The sequence below is a fragment of the Tupaia chinensis genome, unplaced genomic scaffold (genome assembly GCF_000334495.1).
Source record: "Tupaia chinensis unplaced genomic scaffold, TupChi_1.0 Scaffold000597_1, whole genome shotgun sequence".
NCBI classification, from domain to species: domain Eukaryota; kingdom Metazoa; phylum Chordata; class Mammalia; order Scandentia; family Tupaiidae; genus Tupaia; species Tupaia belangeri.
Window position 1 is genome coordinate 6946419 of NW_006160114.1, and position 15269 is coordinate 6961687.

The 15269-nt window shown below is 33.7% G+C and overlaps 1 protein-coding gene across 3 annotated transcripts in view; it reads left to right on the forward strand.

The window, feature by feature from the left end:
* NBEA (neurobeachin) overlaps positions 1-15269 on the forward strand; it is a 615556-nt gene that overhangs the window by 31326 nt on the left and 568961 nt on the right. For all 3 annotated transcript variants that reach the window (XM_014591554.2, XM_014591555.2, XM_014591556.2), the window contains exons 3-8: positions 5364-5445; positions 5666-5789; positions 6638-6830; positions 8778-9794; positions 11484-11701; positions 14733-14886. In XM_014591554.2, coding sequence (XP_014447040.1) covers positions 5364-5445; positions 5666-5789; positions 6638-6830; positions 8778-9794; positions 11484-11701; positions 14733-14886 — 1788 coding nt within the window. The remainder of the gene's footprint in view (positions 1-5363; positions 5446-5665; positions 5790-6637; positions 6831-8777; positions 9795-11483; positions 11702-14732; positions 14887-15269) is intronic.

The following is a 15269-nucleotide window of genomic DNA, read 5'->3' on the forward strand; positions in this document are numbered from 1 at the left end:
AGAAAACCAAATAATTAGTAAGAAGACATTTCTGTCTCCTAGTGTTCTGAGGTGAATTTATTTTTCTAGGTTATATACTAAAAAGTGAATTGACTTTCGTAGATTTACCTTTGCAATTGCTTTAAGCTATTTTTAAACAAATGATTTTGGGAATTGCAATATTTGTAAAACTTGTATTTAAATTTCTTTTACCTTAATTTTGCTTTGTTACTCGATCTCTAAATTATTAATCATGTTGTCTTTTAAAAATGATTTTTAGCATTTTCTATTACCTATAATAATTACTCGTTAGACTTGAATTATTTTCTGAGGACAAAACCAATAGATTTTTACATTTACCTCCCCCACTTTAAACTCACATAGATTCTTAATGACAGTTTCGTTGATTGTCATGTATTATTGCATGACAGTCATAAATGCATGACAACCATAGAGGCCTGTCTCTGTAACATTAATTGAGTAGTTGATTTCTTCCTAATAACTGTATTTCCCATCACCAAACACTTGGAAAAATGTAGATATTTAACTGGTTCTCAATAAATACATACTGAGTTGAGTTTCTAAATATATGTTTGTAATTAGCAAAATCCTTATGTTCGAATACATTATAGTTTTCAAAACACTTTCACATATAGAGCCTTATTTAATCTTCCTCGCAGTTTTATTTATTATAGATAGGCAAGGCCATTATTACCCTCATTGTTATTCTCATTGTTATATGATAAAATTGGGACCTAAAAGGAAGCACTGTAGGACCAGCAGATTGTGTAATAGTTTTGTCACTGGACTACCATGTGAGTTGACTGTGGTTCAAGTCCCAGACTGAGTGGCTTAAAAACTCATGCGAGGCGTGTGTGTATGTATGTGTGTGTGTGTGTGTGTGTGTGTGTGTGCCCAAGATCCCGAGAGAAGAATGGAGAGGGGATTGCAGTGTAGCCATACCCATGGGTTGATTTTTGTTTTCTGTCTCTCCGATGAGTGCATGTACACCATAGCAAAAATCTGTCTCTAAAAAGGCAAAAAAAAAAAAGCATTGTAAAAACTGGTGATCTTTTTTTTTTTTTAAATTTTGTTTCCTGTGGTATGTGTGTGTGGTTTTAGATGTTTTTTTGTTTTGTTTTGTTTTCTTTTTTGATTGAGAAAATTATGATGTCTCTGTCAGGGAAGAGTATGGTCTGGTTTTCTGTTAGCTTGTCTGAAGTTATTCTGAATCTTTTACTTGTAACCAGTATTTTCTGGGATCTTATCCACTTGGCTGGAGGTATGTATCAGGGCCTTCGGGGCAGACTGGTGAGAAAACTTCTTGTAGGTATTTATCAACCATTTATTAATTGTTTTTTGATACATCATTTTTCTTTTTTTTTATAATAACTTATTTTATTTATTCATTAATTTATTTTAATTTGACCAGAGAGAGACAGAAAGAAAGACTGAGAAAGCAAGCTGCCAGGTCCGGAACTCAAACCGTGGTCAGCCATGGGGGAGTGTCCAGCACCCTATCCACCACGCCACCCGCTGGTCCCGATACATCATTTTTCAAAGAAATCTCATCTTGTATGTCAGCTTCATAATTAGGAGAACATGTATGGAGGGCTCTGTTCAGAAAATTCTAAAACTCTGTTTAGTTTCACAACAAGGGATTTAATTTCAACAAAAACATGAGAGTAGGGAGAAGGTGTAATTATGCCTTATATTTATCATTTAAGTAATATTAGGTCAGTTTTTAATTTCCTCTTTAAAATTTTTTACCTTCAATCACTGTGTAGCATTACAGCATAGCAAATGAATTTCCCATTATAAATACACTCATATCAATGACATTACCATATACATTATAATCAACATATTGCTTTCCATTTTGGGTTCCTTAAATATTTTGCTTCTTTCTTTTTCCCCTTGACAAATCAGTATTTTCTTGATGTACATTTGTAATATAATTATCTAAATTTCTAATCTTTTTCTTTGAACAAAAAGGGAAGAAAAATGTCACTTTTGGATGTCATGGTCCTTTTCTAACCAAAAGGCACCATCCTGTCTCTTAATTTATTCATGTTTTCTCTGTCCCTAACTTTTGTACTATAGCTATGTATAACTAGTTTCTCAACTAACTTTTATATTTTTCCTGTGGTTTTTGTAACTGACTTTGGTGAAACTGTCTTCAAAGAATAATTCAGGCACCAGCAGTTAGCGTAATGGCTATGTTGCTGGACTCCCATGCTGGACCCGGTGACTTAAACTCACGCCAGGCACATGTGCGTGCATGCCCAAGATCCTGAGAAGAGATTGGAGGAGAAGGGATTGCAGCATGGCCATCCCCCCCTGGGGGGTGATTTCTCGCTTTCTGTCTCTTTGTCTCTGTCTTCCTGGCAAGTGCACATGCCCTATAGCAAAAACCTCTCAAAAAGAAAAAAAAGAATTCAGACTTTACTATGTTAAAGTGAAATAGGAAATTAAATCACTGATATATTAAGAAAATAATGTCTTTATTAAAGATAGCCTCTTTGGATTTATATATATAAGTAACTGTAGAGGTAAAAATAGCCCGAGGCCTAAAATACAGAAAATAGTCATATATCTATATCTATAGTCTACTTATATCTATTCAGTTATTCACTCTTTAACAAATATTTATTGAGTTGTCGCAGTGGGTCAGGCACTGGGACTAGTCACTGGAAATGTGACAGGGAAGGAAGATGCACTCATAGAACACTCACAGAGTATACATTTTATTTGAAAAGTTAGTAAATATTTTAAAATTTTGTCTTTCCCTCACTCAATTTTTGTCATTTTTTGTTCTTTTAAATAATTTTTAAAAATACCTATTACTAAATACCAACAGACCACATTTTTAGGAAAAAAATTTTTTCTTATCATAATTAATTTTGAAGTAGGAATTCAGGCTCAGATATTCTGTTATTTATTTATTTATTTTAATATGCTATAGGTTGTGCATGTTTGCTGGAGATGGGGAAGGTGGGAAAGAGAGAGAGTACACTTCCCCAGAGTGTACCACAATCCTCTCTCCTCCATTCTCCTCTTGGGATTTTGGGCATACACACACACAGGCCAGGTGTCTCTCCTCCATTCTTCTCTTGGGATTTTGGGTACACACACACTAAGGCCAGGTGTCTTTTTAAAGCCACCATATCTAGGACTTGAACCATGCATTCAGGAATGTGTAATCCAGACATTATAACCATGCCACCAACTGGGCTGACCTTATTATTTACTTGGTTTCTAATTTTCTTTTTGATGACAAAAAGAATAAAAAATTTGCAACTCACAACATAGGTAAATTAAAATTATGCACTTAAAGGAGAATAAATTCATTCCATTTTTAATTAAAAAAATCTCATCTTGTATGTCAGCTTCATAATTAGGAGAACATGTATGGAGGGCTCTGTTCAGAAAATTCTAAAACTCTGTTTAGTTTCACAACAAGGGATTTAATTTCAACAAAAACATGAGAGTAGGGAGAAGGTGTAATTATGCCTTATATTTATCATTTAAGTAATATTAGGTCAGTTTTTAATTTCCTCTTTAAAATTTTTTACCTTCAATCACTGTGTAGCATTACAGCATAGCAAATGAATTTCCCATTATAAATACACTCATATCAATGACATTACCATATACATTATAATCAACATATTGCTTTCCATTTTGGGTTCCTTAAATATTTTGCTTCTTTCTTTTTCCCCTTGACAAATCAGTATTTTCTTGATGTACATTTGTAATATAATTATCTAAATTTCTAATCTTTTTCTTTGAACAAAAAGGGAAGAAAAATGTCACTTTTGGATGTCATGGTCCTTTTCTAACCAAAAGGCACCATCCTGTCTCTTAATTTATTCATGTTTTCTCTGTCCCTAACTTTTGTACTATAGCTATGTATAACTAGTTTCTCAACTAACTTTTATATTTTTCCTGTGGTTTTTGTAACTGACTTTGGTGAAACTGTCTTCAAAGAATAATTCAGGCACCAGCAGTTAGCGTAATGGCTATGTTGCTGGACTCCCATGCTGGACCCGGTGACTTAAACTCACGCCAGGCACATGTGCGTGCATGCCCAAGATCCTGAGAAGAGATTGGAGGAGAAGGGATTGCAGCATGGCCATCCCCCCCTGGGGGGTGATTTCTCGCTTTCTGTCTCTTTGTCTCTGTCTTCCTGGCAAGTGCACATGCCCTATAGCAAAAACCTCTCAAAAAGAAAAAAAAGAATTCAGACTTTACTATGTTAAAGTGAAATAGGAAATTAAATCACTGATATATTAAGAAAATAATGTCTTTATTAAAGATAGCCTCTTTGGATTTATATATATAAGTAACTGTAGAGGTAAAAATAGCCCGAGGCCTAAAATACAGAAAATAGTCATATATCTATATCTATAGTCTACTTATATCTATTCAGTTATTCACTCTTTAACAAATATTTATTGAGTTGTCGCAGTGGGTCAGGCACTGGGACTAGTCACTGGAAATGTGACAGGGAAGGAAGATGCACTCATAGAACACTCACAGAGTATACATTTTATTTGAAAAGTTAGTAAATATTTTAAAATTTTGTCTTTCCCTCACTCAATTTTTGTCATTTTTTGTTCTTTTAAATAATTTTTAAAAATACCTATTACTAAATACCAACAGTCCACATTTTTAGGAAAAAAATTTTTTCTTATCATAATTAATTTTGAAGTAGGAATTCAGGCTCAGATATTCTGTTATTTATTTATTTATTTTAATATGCTATAGGTTGTGCATGTTTGCTGGAGATGGGGAAGGTGGGAAAGAGAGAGAGTACACTTCCCCAGAGTGTACCACAATCCTGTCTCCTCCATTCTCCTCTTGGGATTTTGGGCATACACACACACAGGCCAGGTGTCTCTCCTCCATTCTTCTCTTGGGATTTTGGGTACACACACACTAAGGCCAGGTGTCTTTTTAAAGCCACCATATCTAGGACTTGAACCATGCATTCAGGAATGTGTAATCCAGACATTATAACCATGCCACCAACTGGGCTGACCTTATTATTTACTTGGTTTCTAATTTTCTTTTTGATGACAAAAAGAATAAAAAATTTGCAACTCACAACATAGGTAAATTAAAATTATGCACTTAAAGGAGAATAAATTCATTCCATTTTTAATTTCTCATTATAGATATTGGTTCCGGTTTTATCTATAGCCATCATTAATGAAATTTTAGGAGTATAGAGTTAAAGAATTTAGAAGTAAGTAAAATCACTAGATAGGCCCCTGAGAAGAGACTTAAAATCTTTTAACCAAATCAGTTATTTTTGTAGATTCTATGTTTTGTAATTATGATTTATTTTCTAAATGCAGTTCAATTACTTTATCTTTCAGATCTTGACAGAGCAAGTGTGTACTCAAGTTGTACACAAACCTCATCCAGAGCCAGATTCTACAGTGAAAATTCAGAATCCAAGTGAGCAAATGCTGGCGTTTATTGTTTATTGTATTGTGGTGGTTACATGGCAACATGTGAGACTAACTCAAAACTTATGACTGTTTAATCCATTCTGATGTTTACGTAGTTTATGACTCTTTAAATTTTCCTACCTTAGTACTAAGTATTTATTTAGAAGTCAGTGATTTTTGAGTTGAGTATACGATACGTTTGTAAAGTTTTGGTTTTGCTTTTTTAGTGATTCTTAAGGTGGTGGCAACTTTGTTAAAAAACTCTACACCAAGTGCAGAACTGATGGAAGTACGCCGTTTATTTTTATCTGACATGATAAAACTTTTCAGTAATAGCCGTGAAAATAGAAGGTAAGCAGTTTGAATACTATAACAAATCTTGATTCCATAATTAATTTTTTCTCTATTTCAGTCTATTCAAATAAAAATATTTCAGATATTTCCCATATTACTACTCATTAGAAAAAACAGTATGTGTCTTTCATATAATCTGTAGTTAGTGTTCTTTATTTTTATATGCTTTTATTTGATTGTATAGGTTTACATGCTATCAATTTATTTTAATTCTGTATAGGAATATTCATGTACACAGTCTTGTATTTAAAATGCACTATATTTATTTTGGTGATATCTATCATCAAGAGTACTAGTAAGTTGTAACTGTGTTTAACTTGCTTATATTCATTTGTTTTTCCCTCCAACTTTCTTTTATGACTGATTGTTGTCATGTATTTTTAAGTTGATTAGTGAGGAAACGAGATAGAGTCTAAGGGCCATGAACTCTATGGCAGTTACTGCCTGAGTCCTTTAACATATATCAGTGAGTGTCTCTGTTGGTATGAAGCATTGTGTTGCTCAGGGTAGTCAGTACCTATATTAGTACAGTCTGGTGGGAAATACAGCCATGAAGCGATGATTAATTTATAATGTGTTAAAGTACATTATGAGTGCTGCATGTGAAGAAGGAGAGAAATAACCTAACCTGACTGGGAGAATTAGAAAAGTAATTTTGAATAATTAGGTCTTTTTCAGGTAAGAAATGGGGAAAAGTCACTCAGGTATAGATTATAGCGTGTGTATGTTCCTTGCAATACTTAGGGCAGATGATATTTTCATTATTTTAATCTAAATTTTGAAGTGGTAGATTCATAGTTTTAGGTATTTTTAATGAGTTTTTTTTTTTTTTTCTCTCTCTCTAGATGCTTATTGCAATGTTCAGTGTGGCAGGATTGGATGTTTTCTCTTGGCTATATTAATCCTAAAAATTCTGAAGAACAGAAGATTACCGAGATGGTCTATAATATCTTCCGGATTCTTTTATATCATGCAATAAAATATGAATGGGGAGGCTGGAGAGTTTGGGTGGATACTCTTTCAATCGCCCATTCTAAGGTACCAAGATTTCACATTTGATATAAGGGTTTCAGCAGTGAATTAAATGGAATAAACACTCATCTGGTGCCATCTTGTGGGCTTCTTGATTATGGCAGATTCCTTTATCCCAGTTTTCTCTCATGTTTTTTCCACCCTCTGTCCATAAACTGTTAAAATTTGAAAGTATTTTACACGTCATTTAATTAAAACTGCAAGTGTATAAATTAGGAATTTTAGGCCCCAAAGTGACCTACTCCTGTTGTAGTATGTCTGAGAACCTGAGTCTCAGCCAATTATTCTTTTAACTACAACATTCCTACTTGGTTCTTATAAAACTACTTTATGAAAGTCTGAACTTTTTAATACTTATTTAGAAATAGTTTTCCATTTTCAAGTGAATTACCAATACCTTTAAAGTATTTAAGTTTAGTGGTATTTTTAATTACATTATTTCTTCTTTATTTTTAATCTCAAATATCTGTGTATCTGTATTTTGAATATTATTTGATCTTTGGTAAAATGAAGTCGTGTATTAATGTGCATGAATGTATGCACATTAGCGACTGGAAATTAGTAGTTATGGTTTCTCATCATTTTGTATCACAGAAGCATGGACATCAGAAGTCTGACTATTAATCTAGTCTTTGTTGTAATGGAGTTTTGTAATTCAAGAAATTAATTTAGTCCTTTTTAACAGGGGTTAGAAAACTTTTAAAGGAACAGATAGTAAATACTGGTATGTGAGGCTTACTAGGCTCTACAGCCTCTGATGCACCTACTTAACTCTGCTGTATTGTATGACATCAGCCATAGATAATATGTAAATGAACCAGCTTGGCTGTGTTCTAGTAAAATTTTATTTACCCATGCAAATATCAAGCAAATTCAGCTCATGGGTCATAGATTTCCATACTCACTTTGGAATTTCCTTTTTCTTTTGTAAAATTTAGGTGTTTTTTTTTTTTTAATGATTTTTGTGTAATATAAAAAAGCATTTTGAACATTTATTTCTGTTACAAATTTACATTTTGTAATATAGTAGCACCTTAGATTTAAGAATTGCTTCAACATATTAGGAAACAGCAACAGAAAATACATAACTTTTTAGTGTGTGTGTGTGTGTGTGTGTGTGTGTGTGTGTGTGTGTATGTCCTGGTTATTTCTAAACAAGTCTGTACAAAGTAACAAATTCAAAGTACTGAGGCCAGAAGGTAGCCTAGTGGTTAAAGTGCTGGACTCCCATCTGGCTGACTGCAATTTCAGTCCTGATAGAGAGGTTCAAAACACACCAGGCATGTGTGCATGTATGCCCAAAGTCCCAGGAGGAAAATGGAGGAGAAGGTGTTAGAGCTTGGTCATCCCCTTTGGGGGGTGATTTCTTACTTTTCTCACTGTCTCTCTCTCTCTCTTTGGTAAGTGCATATACTCTGTAGCAAAAAAAACTCTTAAAAAATTTAAAGTAGCTTATAAAAGGATAAAGCTGGTGTTTTAACAATTTATAAATGTATATGTTTATAGATATGTGCGAATGCTTTTTAATTTCACTTGTTGCAGTGGGTGCACATATGAACAATAGATGGTAAAAAGTGACATAGGAAGTAGAACTTTTGATAATGTATATTATTAGTTGCTAATTCCCTGTTTAAACTCAAATAAGAAAAGTATCATACTTAATTAGCTTATTAGGTTTCAGTAATGCTGAAATATTTAATCTAATAGAAAGGAACATTTAATATTCATTTACCTAACTCTGATTTTGGGCCAGTCATGGAATAAATATTATATAACTGTATTTGATACTATTTCCAGTTACTTAATGAAACTATACTGTCATTTAAGATTAACATTTGCTAAGTATGAAATCTTAAAATGTATAATGCTCTAGTTGTTATTATTTCCATAATTTTATCTGTATTTTTTCTTCATAATATGTATACATTAATGTGTTCATTACTTATTCCCAAGGTCACATATGAAGCACATAAGGAATACCTAGCCAAAATGTATGAAGAATATCAAAGACAAGAGGAAGAAAACATTAAAAAGGGAAAGAAAGGAAATGTGAGCACCATCTCTGGTCTTTCATCACAGACAACCGGGGCCAAAGGTGGAATGGAAATTCGAGAGATAGAAGATCTTTCTCAAAGCCAGAGCCCAGAAAGTGAGACAGATTACCCCGTCAGCACAGACACTCGAGATCTACTCATGTCAACGAAAGTGTCAGATGATATTCTCGGAAATTCAGATAGACCGGGAAGTGGTGTACATGTGGAAGTACATGATCTTTTAGTTGATATAAAAGCAGAGAAAGTGGAAGCTACAGAAGTAAAGCTTGATGACATGGATTTATCTCCAGAGACTTTAGTAGGTGGAGAGAATGGTGCCCTTGTGGAGGTTGAATCTCTCTTGGACAATGTATATAGTGCCGCTGTTGAGAAACTCCAGAACAATGTACATGGAAGTGTTGGGATAATTAAAAAAAATGAAGAAAAGGATAATGGCCCATTGATAACATTAGCAGATGAGAAAGAAGAACTTTCCAGTAGTAGTACATCATTTCTCTTTGATAAAATACCAAAACAGGAGGAAAAACTTCTTCCTGAACTTTCTAGCAATCACATTATTCCAAATATTCAGGACACACAAGTACATCTTAGTGTTACTGATGATCTCGGATTGCTTGCTCACATGACTGGTAGTGTAGACTTAACTTGTACATCAAGTATAATAGAAGAAAAAGAGTTCAAAATCCATACAACTTCAGATGGGATGAGCGGTATTTCTGAAAGAGACTTAGCATCATCAACTAAAGGGTTAGAGTATGCTGAAATGACTGCTACAACTCTGGAAACTGAGTCTTCTGGTAGCAAAATTGTACCAAATATTGATGCAGGAAGTATAATTTCAGATACCGAGAGATCCGATGATGGCAAAGAATCAGGAAAAGAAATCCGGAAAATCCAGACCACTACTACAACACAAGTAAGCCATCTTGTATAAATTCTTTAAAAAAAAAAAAAAAAGAGCACTAAATAGATATTGAGTAGTTAACACCAAACAGAATAATTTCTTAGCAGTTACATCGTACTTGTATTCAATTATGGTATGGCATTAATTTTTGGAATCAAGTAGACTGGTGGCACATATATACATATATGTGAAGTGAAATTAAAAATATCTGAATTGTATTTACAACAACTCTGCCACATTCTTCTTTGTAACTGCTCAACCTTTCTGGGCCTAAGTTTCCTTATACAGTAGAAGAGGTTGTTCTAGATTAAAATAGACCTTTAAGGTCTCAACAATTATAGCATTTTATCACTCTGTGACTAAATTTACGCATTTTGTACTCGAGATCTTCATCTGAATACTTGATTAATTTTAACCTTTTAAGCTTCAGGCCCAACCCTGTTCTGTGGATTATAGAAAAGAGGACTTGGAGCCCAGATTGAACTGATAAATGAAGGGGAAGGGAAAAGGGAACTGTTATTTATTAAGTGCCTACTATGTTCCAGGCACTGTGCTATATGTTTTCAGATTTAATCCTCACAACAACCGTGTGAGGTAGGTAATATGGTTGAGAAAATTTGGAATTATTAGCAGTGAGAATTTTCTTTAAGACCTTATGAACAGGAATTTGTTTATGAGAAAATTATATACTCTCAGACCTATTGGAGAGAAAATTTTACTGTCGCAGTTTTGGCCTCACCATAGTAAAGCTAAAAACAGGTGATGCTTTTTGATATGAATTTCATTGTTGAGCTTTGAGCTATGACTGCTCTTTATTTCTAGGCTAAATAATCCCTTATGGGTAAGAGTTTAAGAAATAATAATAATTTGGATTTTATTGTCCTCTAGGTTTTCCATTTTCCTTTTAATGTCTTTTAATGTTTAAATATGTTTCCATGAGAGTCATATTATAGAGAGTAAACTATGCCTCACTGGTGTCTATGTTCTTCAGTAAATATCTGCAATAATAAATTTTGTGTATGGGAAAGATATTTTTATTTGTTCTCTGTTAATTGCCAGTTTCCATTTTTTGTGGCATTTGTGCTTGAACAGTGATAAAATTGGCAGGGGAGGGAATAGTGAATTAAATATTTAAAATAAAGGAAAACAAGAAGCATTATTTATTGAATATAATCACTATGCTTGCTTGGTTTTCATTTGGAAATGATAGACATTTTTCTGATTTGCTTTAGAACTTATCAAATACATTTTTAATTGAAATACTGTGAGTGAAATAGACTTTAAAATTAACTTTAATCTGTTCAAGTGATATTTCTTCTTGTCTTATGTTTATAGCTGCTATTAGTTAATGACATATATCCAGTATAGTTTACTCTGTATATGCTCTCTTTAATAAAAAAGTCACTGTGTTCTAACATGAAGTCCCCATAATGAGGTAAAGTGAATACTGATTTTCTACCTTAGGTATTTGATTACCTTGTCTAGTTTTTGCAGTAATAAAATAGGAGCAATAATAGTAGCTTTTTCAGCACAAAAGGTTCCTGCACAGGAATTACTAGGTGAATCATATCTGTAAAATATGTTAGTCTACTAAAGCTGCAGGCAGAAACTTTATCTATTCACTCACTTTACTTACCATTTTTCTTTTGAAATTAGGCATTTTTTTTGTAATCTACAAAAAATTATTTTTCTTTATTTTAGGCTGTTCAGGGTCGCTCTGTCGCCCATCAAGACCGAGATCTCCGAGTTGATTTAGGATTTAGAGGAATGCCAATGACTGAAGAACAGCGGCGCCAGTTCAGCCCAGGCCCCCGTACCACGATGTTTCGGATTCCTGAGTTTAAATGGTCTCCAATGCATCAGCGGCTACTTACCGATTTGCTATTTGCGTTAGAAACAGATGTACATGTTTGGAGGAGGTAGAACTATTTCTTTTCCATAAATAAGACTACTTTCACTTAGGGATGACTATTTTTATTTACTGGCATCAGTCAATCCATAGGTGATATGTATCATTTAATAAAACTCATAAAACTTAAATTTATTTAAATAATTCATTACTTTAGGGCCCAGCCATGTAGTTCACATGGTACACTGCTATTTGGCAGGGTGGAGCCACACAGGAGGCCCGAGTTCAGTTCTGGCCCATCTTCATTAAAAGGCCCAGTGCGGCAGCATACTGTGGTCCCAACCCCTTGAGAGGAAAGAGGATTGGTCTGTATTGAGACTTAGTCATAAAAGAAAGGTTTTTAAAAATAAACAAATAAATATTATATTGTAAGAGTTATGGGTCATATGCCTGTAGATAATCAACTGCTTTTGCTTAATTAAAAAGGAAAGATTTTAAATCTGGCATAACCTCTTCTATATAAAAGAGTTAACAACAACCAAAATATCAGCCTTTTTTTCTTTCTTCTTTTTTTTTTTTTTTTTTTTTTTTTGAGAGGTTTTTGCTGTACGGCACATGTGCTCGCCAGAAATACAGAGAGAAACAGACAGAAAGCAAGAAATCACCCCCAGAGGAGATGGCATGCCGCAGTCCCTTCTCCATTCTCTCGGGATCTTGGTCATGCATACACATGTGCTCAGTGTGAGTTTAAGCCACTGGGTCCGGGACTTGAACTGTGGTCAACTACATGGTAGATCAGCAACATAGCCATTATGCCAACTGCTGATCCCAAAAAATCAGCTTTTATTTAAAATAATTTCTCCATTCTTATTCTTTTCTGTTAAAATTAGTATCATGCACTAAATTTATTCTTGGTAATAAAATGATAACCCCTGTGACACATACAGCTTTAGAGCCTATTCTCTTAAAGCAGTAAGTGGCTATCAGTTCAGATAAAGTCACATTTAAAAGACCACATAAATTAAATCATAACCTTTCCTCATTCTCCATTTAATTTTCTAAGACCAAATATACAACAAATTAATCACTTATAACAGTGTATAATTTATAAGCTTGTCTGAGGGGAATTTTAAAAATGTGTGTAAAATATAATTCAGAGTAGGAGTTTATTTTGGTGTAAGAATTTTTGAAACTCATGCATAGCTCTCTTTTTTTTTGGAGAGTTTTTTTTGCTATAGGGTGCGTGCGCTCGCCAGCCAGACAGAGAGAGACATAGAGACAGAAAGCGAGAAATCACCCCCCAGGGGGAATGGCCATGCCACAATCCCTTCTCCTTCATTCTCCTCTCGGGATCTTGGGCACGCACGCACACGCGCCTGGCCTGAGTTTTAAGCCACCAGGTCCAGGACGTGAACCGCGGTCGACTATGTGGGAGTCCAACAACATAGCCATTATGCTAACTGCTGGTTCCCCCATAGCTCTTTTATAAATGCATTTTCCATGGATTTTTTTTAATAACCCTCCCATTCATAGTGAATTAGGAAGTTGATGGCTGTCAGAAAATACTATTCCGCCAGCAACTTGAACAGTCAGCTGTACCACATTCTGAGGCCTCAAAGTGGCTTCTTTACTCCCACTTTTCCTTTAAGGATTCAGAGTATCTGCTTCAGCTTCCTATATGAATTCAACATAAGTAATTTGCCCAAATTAAACTCAGGGGCTCTTTTCTTCTTTCTTTAATCTCCTTATTTATTTTCTTCTTCCTTTTCTTCTCTATTCTATTTCTCTTTTTCTTCACTCTTTCTTTTCTCATCTACTCTTCCACCTCCCCTCACAAAAGAAACCCTGCAACAAGTTTCTCCCTTATTTCATGGCCAAAAGGATCATACACTCACTTTTTTTTTTTTTTAAACACTCACTTCTAAATCAGCCACCAGCAAAAGGGAATGACTGGCTTATATGGAGCAACGCCCCATAACTGGGATGAAGTCAGTCTTTTCTGTAGCACATCCAGCTCAATAACAGAGCAGAGATCCAGCACGTGTTAACAGAGACTATTTCATGACTATTACGGAAGTGGTCAATAAAATCTGCCATAGAGAATTGTGATTTATTTTTTATTTGATTTGATCAGTTTGTTCTTGGGCTACTTGTATATCTACATTGTAAATACTTCTATATACTAAATTACTTAAGGATGATAACTAAGGACAACAGAATACCAGGAAATAATACATTAAGAAGGCCAATAATAGCCTTCTCTTTGTTTCTACATTGTAATACTCAGTTTTCCTTCCATCATTATATTGTCTGTCTTTGTTTCCTTTCATGGGTTTTCATGAAATTCTCCAAATGAATGTTAGGTAATTAAAAAATTTTTAAACATAGCATTTGAACATCTTGAAATTCAGGCTATAATAGATAATATATTACAGCTTTAAAAAGATGAATTGTTTAGTTTTTTTTTTGATCATGGAGTAGTCTTTTTTTTTTTTTCTCATTCTTTTCCCTTTAGAAAACTGTTCAAAGTCTTGACTAAAATTACAATAAAGCAGTCTATTTCTTTTGGTATCTACTTTGTGTATTTTTTTATAGGAAAGCCGCATTGCTGACCAACTTTGAAACCTATTTCTCACTTTTTTTAATAAGTTTCTGAATTTTTACTGACTTCTTTATACTCCCCTATCATGTCATATGCAGTGTATACATACAACTTGACTGGTCAAAGCCCTGCTGCTGTCATTTGTTATGCAATAAATTGAAACAGCCTAACAAGTAAAACTTGCAGTTTACTGTCCAGTTTTGCCTTTCAACACAAAACACCCAGCTTTAGCAAAGCTAAATATTTTTATACAAATTCATTGACCTAGTTATATCTCTTAGAATCTAGGTAATAACATGTTTTTCAAGCAGAAACAAAATAATGAGAGACCAACCATTTGGACACAAAAGAACCTGCTAAATGAATGCTTATTGTTTCATAATATGATATCCTGTGTGTAAATTATTTTTAATAATGTTATTCTAAATGAAATATCTAAACCTTTTGTTTTTAAAGCAAAGAAAATGTTTATTTTGTTTGTTTGTTTTTGTCATTTTAGCCATTCCACAAAGTCTGTAATGGATTTTGTCAATAGCAATGAAAATATTATTTTTGTACATAACACAATTCACCTCATTTCCCAAATGGTAGACAACATCATCATTGCTTGTGGAGGAATTTTACCCTTGCTTTCTGCTGCTACATCACCAACTGTAAGTACTTTGCTTCCATCTAGTGGTTATGTTTTAAATGACATGACTTGAGCATTGCAATTGTGTTCTGTACTGAATAGGTGGATTTTTAACAAGACATATTTTCCTGGGGGGTAATTGTAACCAGTTAAATTTATATTCCCACCTCTTTTATTTATCATCATTGGGTTCCAGCTGTATGTATTAATGAAAATGTTCATTTTGTAATTCTGATGACTACTTCTTGGAAAGAGATATGACTATATAGGAATTAAAATTTTTTTTCTATATTGCATATCTCTTCAAATTCACAGTATAATAAACTATTAAAATCCTTGTATACGACATTTTCACCTGACTTTATTCTTCAATATTTTATTTAAAAGAAATGTAGCCCTCTCTTT